The sequence below is a fragment of the Trachinotus anak genome, unplaced genomic scaffold (assembly GCF_046630095.1).
Source record: "Trachinotus anak isolate AG129_WGS33_773 ecotype Australia unplaced genomic scaffold, CSIRO_AGI_Tana_v1 ptg000009l, whole genome shotgun sequence".
Lineage (NCBI taxonomy): Eukaryota > Metazoa > Chordata > Actinopteri > Carangiformes > Carangidae > Trachinotus > Trachinotus anak.
In genome coordinates this window covers 1,747,501-1,757,500 of record NW_027273860.1, presented here as the reverse complement: position 1 = coordinate 1,757,500, position 10,000 = coordinate 1,747,501, and the positions used below count along the sequence as shown (strand labels likewise).

The window sequence follows — 10,000 nt, the reverse complement described above, 5'->3', positions numbered from 1 at the left end:
AAATCCATGAAAAACCTGCCTGATCTCAAAGAATTACAATGCAAATCTAATACAACCACAGGACTCCAGACCTGATCCAAACAGATCTGTTGGAGTCCACATGGGTCCACTTGGGTTTTAGACATGTTGAGGCACAGACCCGAGACTCACGGCAGTACCACAGGACCTGATCAACCTCCAGCTTGGAATACACTTAAAACATAACATCAGATTTGGTCTTCTGAAGGAAAGAGGGCAGCTCTAGTCCACATATCTCCATTAATGATGTAGCCTTACTGCTTTCCATCCATCCATCCATCCGTCCATCCATCCATCCATCCATCCATCCATCCATCCATCCATCCATCCATCCATCCATCCCTCTGACTCACCAGATTTCCGATGCTGAGCATGCCATTGAACTCGTCAGTCATGGGGTAGTGCTCCATGGCCATGAAGAGCGTGTTGAGGACGATGCAGACGGTGATGGCCAGGTCCAGGAAGGGGTCCATCACCATGATCTTCACCAGCTGCTTCACCCTCTGCCAGCAGGGGCTGCACTCCCACACCAGGTAGCGGTGGGCAAAGACGTACCAGCACGGGTGGCATTTCTTATTGGACTCCTCCAGTTCTACAGGATCCAGGACAAACAGAACAAGAGGACAGAGGACGTTTAATATAACAGAGAAATGGGGGGGGGGGGGGGGGGTAAGCAGGTAATGATGAGGAGAGAGTGTCAGACAAAAAGGTAAATGAAATAATTAAAGATATTTCACAACAAAGTGCCTTGGCTACGAAGTCAAGAGTCAAAGTCCAAGTCCTGAAGTTTGTGTTCAGGGTCCTGAACAAGTTCCTGTGCGACACAGTTATAGTTTTCATGTGAGTTAATCTGAGGCATCATCTGTTATTTGCCCTGACTAATATAATATAATATGTCTCCTATCAACTCTCATGGCATTCTGATATCATTGTGCAGCACTAACACAGTAGCATTATAATAGTTTAACAGTATTGTGAGAGTGCTGCTTATTGACCCCTCGGATGGAGCAGTGACCCACTTACAGATTTACTACTCAGCTCATTTGTCCACAGCACAGCTGATCTTTATATTAAACTATCAAAAAATCACATGAACAACAAAGCAAGGCACAAAAGAAAAAGGAAAGGATGAAAGGAATAAAGGGAGGAGTGAAGGGAAGGAGGGAAGGAGGGAATGAAGGATGTACGGACGGATGGAGGACAGCAGTGGATTTTTGTATTTCCATGTATAATGATCTGTTCTCTCAGAGCAGCCACTGCCGAGGGGAGAGACAGTGACTCAGCAGAGCCACACACACACACACACACACACACACACACACACACACACACACACACACACTTAGAACACACATGAATGCAGCTTTGGACAGATATGAACCCAAAAATCTAATTCATGAATATCATCAAACACACACACACACACACACACACACACACACACACACACACACACACACACACACACACAGGAGCTTGGATCTCATGGTTAATGAGGGTAACCAGGATAACACGCTCCCTTCTCTCTCTCTCTCTGTTTATTTCATTCTGTCTCTATGTCTCTCTCCCTTTCCGACTCTCGCACAAACAAAGCCAGTGTTCCCCTGGGGTTGACTGGGACAGCAACACACACACACACACACACACTCACGCTTAGATACAAACTCAGACATGGTTACACAATCCCGTATTGACACACAATTACACAAGTAGCACACACAAACACACAGAAGCGTTAACAGACTCACTTGAATGCAAAATTCAGACAAATACACGGTTACACAATCACACACAAACACCCAGATAAAGGTTACAGACTCATATCTACAAACATAAAACAGGATCAGACCAGAACCTTCTTCAGTTCATATCATTCATAGAAATGAAGTGAAACCAGTGTCTGACGACAACCAGTCGACAAACTAGCTCTGACGTTTTCTTTTAGCTCCAGTTGTGTCTCTCCTCTCAGTTCATTTTGGTTTTTCTGTCCAGGTTTAGAGGAAACTGTCTCTGACCCAGAACACTGGAGGTGACTGGAGGTGGAGCTAACAGCACTGAAAACTGACATTTGAAAAAATCAGCAGCTAATGTCTCCCTTTAGATCTATGTTGTCCCAATAAACCCACTTATTATTATAAAATATCTCCAAACTGATAAATAGAAATAAAGTGGCTGTATCTGCTTGGCTGGTTACCAAGAGAACAGAACAGCTTCATGTTTTTTTCTTATTCGAGTGACCTGATCCTTTGTGTCCTGAACAGTGTTAAAATGATATTTCAGTGTGTTACCATCATCATACAATGATCTGATTTCACTGTGTTTTACTTTACTTTAGTTTCACCCAAACTGCTACATCCTCTAAGCTCACAGCATCAGTACCGGTTGCTATGGTGACCACTGGTTACTGGTTTAGAGTGATGGTTGAACTGTTGACCAGCAGATACTGTATGTTTGAAGCGTCTCTACCAGCCAATCAGAGAGGTGTGCTTATTTGTGACCTGGTTGTATCACTCCTCACCTTCCATGGCGTCTGTGAGGTAGCTGGCGGCGCTGAGCGCCCTCCCCCTCCGCTCCGAGCCCTGTGTGGACGAAGGCTGAGGTAACAGCATCGTACTGAGCTCTGTGGTGGACGTCGGGACCTGAGCGGGAGCGAGAGGGAGGAAGAGGAGGAGGAGGAAGAGGTGATTTACTTTCTTTATGTTCTTTATACTCACTCTCAGTGTGGAGATACATCAGATACATCAACCAGAGGAAGCTTCACCACGATCCAGAGACAACACACTGATAATCACAGCACACACACGCTGGAAACACACCAACACACACATTCAAGGTTCATTCATGAGTATGAGCTGTCACCCACTTATCTGTTGCCATGGTGACAACATCACACACACACACACACACACACACACACAGAGTTATGTCAGGTCACATGGGTCAGACATGATGCAGCAATTTCTTCTGTGTGTTTGTCCATGTGTGAGTGTGTGTGTACTTCCTGTCACCAAGGCAACAGATGAGCAGGTGATGACTGGTGTTCAATGAATCAGAGAAATCAGTGTGCCGCTGCTGTGTGTGTGTGTGCGTGCGTGTGTGTGTGTGTGTGTGTGAGAAAGTGCAGCTGGATGTTTCTCATGTATCAGATCAGCTGTTTGAAGGTTGAACTTCTGCTCATCTCTTCTCTTGAAACTTGGTGGAAGTAGAAGCAGTAGAAATACAAAGTGCCAAAAATGTATTTAATAGCTGCTTTTGATAAATATCACATGATCTTCATCACTAGATTAATTTGTCATGTAATAACAAACGTTCATATTCCTGTTTTCTCTGAGCACCTTGTTGTCAGTGCTCAGAAATATTTAAATTTAACATCTTCCACTTTCATAACAACTGGACAAACTCCATGAGCTGATGAAGATCATGTGACGTGACAGAAAGCTCCAAAACTGCTAAAAAAGCCCTTGAGTGATTTTTCCAGGAGCTTGAAATATGATGTTGTGTATTTTAAATAAAGTTGTGCAGGTTTGAACGGTGCTCGGCTGCTCCACATGAACTCATGAAGATAAACCTGACGATGGTCTCAGGAGAGTTCAGGACCTCACAGATGAACCGGGCTGAACCTCATCTGCTCAGGTGTGATTACACAACACTTCCTGGTAACTGTCCCTCCAATGAGACATGACGCATGGGCCTGAAGGTCGCCGCCCACGACAACGCCTACATCCTGTCTGTGTGCCAGGCAGGGAAGCACCAGGGAACCACACACACACACTTATATATAAGGAAACACACACATACTAACAGCAGCCAGCCGTGCACTAATTCAGCTTCCGTTAGCTGCTTTCGGTTGCTATGGTAACGTTTCCGTGGCAAATAAGTGTGTGCTCCCTCCCTCCTCCTCCTCCTCCCACTGGTCTCTCCATCAGTCTGAGCAGCAGGACGACAGGTCCGTGTTCTTCATGGACATGAGCGAGCAGAAATACTTCATGTCAAAACATGAAGCTGTGCACTGACCTGAGAGCAGCTCCGGACTCCCACACACCCCCTGCGGCCCCCCACCCCAACCCCCACCTTTTTTTTTTTTTAAACTGTGCAGGAAGTTTCATTTATTTCTTTGAGTGAAGTTTTTCAAACAGCAGCACTCAAACTGGAAATAACACAAGCGCTAATTTTCGAATTATTAACAACTTCACTGTGAATTTCTACGACTGAGACTCATTTAATAAAAGAAAATGATGTTGTTTTTCTACACTAAACGGTGGACCGCGGTCTGGATCCAGGCCCAGACACCATCCTATCACCTATCAACTACTGAGAAACTATTGAGGGAGGTTTAATCAAAATTAAATTAGTCTTTCACATGTGGCCTAAGTAAGAGAAATGATGCCACAGTAGTTTTTCCCTCTTAGTCATATTATTCAATTATTAAATGAACCTCATTATAGAAATGGCTGAGATCGTTAAGATGTGAAATGGAAATAACAATAAATAGAAGAAAAAGGAAACTGAAGCTACAAGTTTTAGGCCTAATACCTGTTATGTACTTATTACAGTGTTTAAAAAAAAACACCCTCCTTGAATTTAAATTGAAAACCCTGTGTGGCATCAGGTGTACCTAATAAAGTGGTCACATTACTTCTTCCTCTGCTCTTCTCCTTTTTCTTATATAACAGTGTAGATCTGGGCGCAGGTTGTCAGCAGGTGGAGGTGACTGAACACCCCCAGGCGTGGAGCTGCTGTGTTTGTCCTCATGATACTCTGACCTACTGCCTGATGGGAAAAAGGCTCAACTGTAAACAAGTATTAAAATAAATGTAATCCCTGATGAGCTGTCTGCGTTCAGCTGCTGCAGGTTTTACTGTGAGAGTGAAGATGAAACCGATACCAAGACCACGAAAAACCATCTGAACCACGAGTCACTGTAGAGACCGCCGAACTGAAACTCTTTCAACGGTTTCAAGGACATCAAAAAGTAAAGAAATAATATTTTCAACAACTGAATCTGGATCTAGGAGGATTGAGTGAGCAGAGACTCTGAGAGAAGGAATAAGACTGACTGAGAGAAAGGTCATTATTGTGCAAAGCAAACACACATACACACCTTTATTGATTATTATTTAAAGGTCCCATAAATCATCCCAATGATCTACCTTTATTTATTAATTATTAATTATTCTTTCACTTGTAATCTCTGAAGTAACATAGAAATAATTTCACAGTCATTTCCAACCTAATTCCCTTTAGGAACAATACAGAAATAAAATATTAGATTATAGTGACTAAATGAAGCTCATTGAATGATACTGATAATAAAGTTATGATTTCCATGTCCGAGCAGCCACGTGGGTTCTGCCCTCTGCCTGTGATGTCTCTGTGCAGCCCTGTCTGCACAGGTGAGGACACAAACACCCAATGAACCAATGCACATTTGCAGCCTTGGAGGTGTGTGTTCCTGTGTGAGAGTGTTACCACACACACACACACACACACACACACGCGCGCAGGTGTTCTCTCTGTCTCTGCATGTGTTTGGTCACTGAGTCATGCAGTGTGAGTGTGATCTGATTATCATATCTGCTGCTTGCTTCTGAAAGGATGTAGCTCAGCATGTGTGTGTGTGTGTGTGTGTGTTTCCCGGCACACAGCTGATTTACTGGATGTTAAGAGACTTGGTGCAAAATACTGAGAAAATGTAGAACAGGAACATGAGCAGCGAGAGAAAGACAGAGTGTGAGTGTGTGTCCACTGGCAGCATCTGCCTGTCGCCTGGCAACGGTAGAAACCTGTGCAGGTGTGTGAGGTGTGATGCACTGACCCTCGATGTGACGCTGACTCTGAACTGTACAGTGTAAATACTGTCAGATCTGTTGATACGGACATTGATAGGACTATTGATTCCATGTATTCATGTGATTTATCAGAATGAACAGTTAAAGAGTATAATGACGGAGAATGAGTTTTGCATTGTGGTGATGTCAGTTCTTACTCCCTTCTCTCTTGTACCTACATTTAAATATCACTAGTCTTTGTTTGGTACCAGATTCATATAACAAATGCTGTAACTGACGGGCTCTTGTATGAAGTGTTACCAAACTCAGTTTCCTTTTTTCCTTGGGTATGTTTTGGGGTGTGTTTGACTTGATTGACAGGGCTCTCAGCCTATCAAATTTAGTCGTGGTCAGAGGAATTTCTGGCTCCTGCAACTAATGGAAACTCAACCTGTGACAAACAAACAGATCTAATGTTCACGTGTTTTATTTTTCCAGTCTCAAAGGAAACAAGGGAACGACTGAAGGGTTCAGGTGAAGAAGCTGCAGTGATGGTGTGTATGTGAAGATGGAGGGAAATAGTGTGACAGAAGCAGAAGCATTGGTTCTTTTGTAACAATGGTGTGTGTGTGTGTGTGAGTGTGTGTGTGTGTGTGTGTGTGAGTATGAGAATGAAGGAGGGACACCTCAGTAACATGCCTGTGCTGGTATGTGTGGCTTTAGCCCATGATGCCATAGCAGTGGCACTATGTGTGTGTGTGTGTGTGTGTGTGTGTGTTTGTGTGTTTGTGCAGATGGGGGGAATACCACAGCATTGTTATCTGAGCTAGTAGATATGAGTATGTGTGTGTGTATGTGTATGTGTGTGTGTGTGTGTGTGTGTGTGTTCGTCGCAGTGGAAACAATGGTGGAGCCTCCAGCCATCCAACACTCTGACATGTGAATTATGAATCAGCGCTTTGCATAACTCCTCTCTGATATCATGGGCTAAAGACACACAAACACACACACACACACGCATACACACAAAATCAGGCCACAGTACTCACACTCTCCTCCTTGACCTTCTCCATGGTGCAGGCAGGCAGCTGCCCCTGCAGTGGTGGTGGTGAAACCCCGTTCTGGTCAATGGCAACAAACAGCTTCCCGTTAACGTTGAGAGTTGGATAAAACACCTGAGAACACACACACACACACACACAGAGGGGATGAAATTACAGTGTCTTAATTTTGACCCAAATCCCGGATGACTCTGATTATGAGGCGACCCCCCCTCTTCCAACATCTGCCTCACCTGTGAGCTCCTGCTCGCCGTGCTGTAGGTGCTCGGTCGACGTTTGGGCCACGGGTGGGGTAGGATGCCGCTGAAGGTCCCGCCGCTGTAGGTTCGGCCCCCAACCCCCTCCACCACGTCACCTGGGACGCTGTACTCGTCGTCAGCCATCTCTCCCTCTGACCCCCGGCTCCGCAGACGGAAGTTGAAGATGGAGGAGACCTGACTGCTTCGCCGAGTCCTTGTGGAGAAGGAGCGGGCGAGGAGGGGGTGGAGGGGCTGGAGGAGGGGAGGAGGACATGGAACATGTTGAGAAATATCACGTGCAGCAAAATGGAAGGACAGTCGTACAGATCCTCCTCCCCTCACCTTCCCTCCGTCCGTCATGTCCACCTGCAGCAGCTTTTCCTCTGATAGGTTCGCCTCCACGTCAGCCACCCCCATCAAAGCTTGACTCCGCCTCCGCTCCTCTAAGGTGTCCAATGGCGGGCCAAACGGGGAGAGGTCTGGTGACATCAACGAATCTGAGTCGACAACTTTTTGTGTGGCAACCTGGTTAAGAAACATAAATGTGTCTGTAAACGCAGTAAAATCAAATATAACAAACTTGTTCTTGTTCACCTTATTTCATGATGATGCAGCAGTTACCCAGGCCAGACCCAGGTCAGACCCAGGTCAGACCCAGGTCAGACCCAGGCCAGACCCAGGTCAGACCCAGGTCAGACCCAGGTCAGACCCAGGCCAGACCCGTTCACACTGATGCTTTACCTGTTGCTCTTTCTTGAGCCTCTCCATCGCCTGCTGGAACTCGCGTTCCTTCTGCCAGGCCTCTGCGATGGTCGCCTGGTTCTGCTCCTCGTACGCCATGGCAACCACGGCCAGGATGAGGTTGACCAGGTAGAAGGAGCCCAGGAAGATCACCACCACGAAAAACACCATGTAGGTCTTACCGGCCGATCGCAGCGTCTGCAGGCGCACACACCAGAAACACATGATCCAACACATGAGCAGAGACGAAGAACAAACTGCAACACACCTGTAGGAGAACTCCTGCAGGTGTATTTCTCTCCTATGTCTGATTTAGTCCCTAAGATCTCTTTAAATAGTGTCCTCTGTCCGTCCCAGCTCAGGATCACCTCTGATTACAACCATCCACTGGCACTAATGAGCTGTTTGAGCAGCCCAAAGTGCCTAATGGGATTTCTCTGACCCGACTTTATCCTGTGATGCTACATGAAGGCTGTTCTACCTCCTGACTGGTGAAGGTTACTAAAATTATAGTGGACAATAGATTACACAATGCATTTCATCCCCAACCTCATCCAAATCACACAGAAGCCACCTTCTGTCCTCTGAATGGAAGCCTCCTGTTTCCACAGCCAAAGGCAGGATGCCAGATCCTCCCTGAGCACAAACACACCTCTGCGCAGGTTAAGGGTGACACGTTGCTGTGGATGGTAACTACGACTAACAACACAATATGCTCTCAGTCTGGGTTTGCTTCATATTTCTGCTGACCATTTTTCTTGATAATTTCCAAACAGCAGATACTTAAAGTGCCTTTCCCTTGTCCATGGGTGACAATTAAGAATCCCAATAAAAGAATGTCAGCAAGTCTTTTGTCAGGCACGTTAATGAGCCTTTTCCACAGTCACAGCATATCATCCCTTTATCTAATGTCTAACGAGTTTGTGTTGGCAATACAGCAAGTTACATTTTACCCCCAACATTTCTGTTAGGAAGTACGGTGGCCCACACAGGTCAACACAATGCAAAAGACACAACAGAAATACAAAAGCAACAACATGAATAAAAAAGCAAGTAAAATACAAAAGCCATGACACTAATACCAAAGCAACAGCATGAATACAAAAGAAACACAAATGCAAAAGAAATGACACAAATGACCACCGTATGTTAAACTACCAAAAGCAAAATATGAAAATCATATACAGAGAATAGCATTTATATGATTTTTTTAATATTTGATTTGTCATAATTAATTATTTCATAATCGTTCAACCATATTTCATTCAATCTTATTTCATAATCCACAATTTACTACTTTGCACAGTTTTAGGTTTAATAATGTGAAGACAGGACATAAACCCCCCCCCCCCCCGCCCCAACATGGACGTTACCTGGTGGTAGAGGTTCTCCCAGTAGTCTTGGGTCATCAGACGGAACAAAGACAGAAAGGCCCAACCAAAGGTGTCAAAGCTGGTGTAGCCATAGTTGGGGTTCCTTCCTGCCTTCAGGCATTCAAACCCATCTGGGCACTTTCTGCAACACACACACACACACACACACACACACACACACCAGTTCTTGGTTAGTGTGTCCGTCGGTGACAATATTTTTTTCTTGTCACCAACAGAAATACAATTTTTTTTTTTTACTTGGGGATTGAGGAGCCAGGATCTAGTTTTGAAGATTTTGAAGATACCAACCACCCAGTGATCGGGGGGGGGGGGGGGGGGGGGGGGTTATATAACTGTATTTCCTGCCTCTCTCAAATCCGAAACCACAGCTTTGTGCAGAAAGTGGGTGTGCGGACATTTTGAAAACTGAGACGCCTAAATCAGAAAATATCAGCACACATCCATCCGTCCATTAATTCCTGACACAAACACCAGCTCCGTTTCCTCATCAGTGTTTATGACTGGGGGCTTGTTATCGTCATGCGAGCGGGACCCGCCCACATGTGTCACCGTGGAGACGGAACAGGCAACGCAGTGACGGCATTCATCATAATTGATATTCCACATTTGTATCCTATCACATTCATCGTCGCCCACGCAGTCACATCTGATCCACTGATACACAGCAGGACCACGGGGCGGCTGGTCAGCGCAGGAGGAGGGGGTGGGGGTGGGGGTGGGGGCTGCTGGAGTTTACAGCTGCTGCTTCTGGCCACAACAACTTACAGTGAAGGAGACAC

The 10,000-nt window shown here is 45.5% G+C and overlaps 1 protein-coding gene across 2 annotated transcripts in view; it reads right to left on the bottom strand.

Annotated features, from left to right (window-relative positions):
- Window positions 1-10,000, bottom strand: part of LOC139624942 (sodium channel protein type 5 subunit alpha-like) — a 121,722-nt gene that overhangs the window by 67,910 nt on the left and 43,812 nt on the right. For both annotated transcript variants that reach the window (XM_071484380.1, XM_071484379.1), the window contains exons 6-12: window positions 9,201-9,342; window positions 7,828-8,025; window positions 7,429-7,611; window positions 7,081-7,338; window positions 6,836-6,961; window positions 2,537-2,657; window positions 372-610 (exon numbers count right to left, since the gene is read on the bottom strand). In XM_071484380.1, coding sequence (XP_071340481.1) covers window positions 372-610; window positions 2,537-2,657; window positions 6,836-6,961; window positions 7,081-7,338; window positions 7,429-7,611; window positions 7,828-8,025; window positions 9,201-9,342 — 1,267 coding nt within the window. The remainder of the gene's footprint in view (window positions 1-371; window positions 611-2,536; window positions 2,658-6,835; window positions 6,962-7,080; window positions 7,339-7,428; window positions 7,612-7,827; window positions 8,026-9,200; window positions 9,343-10,000) is intronic.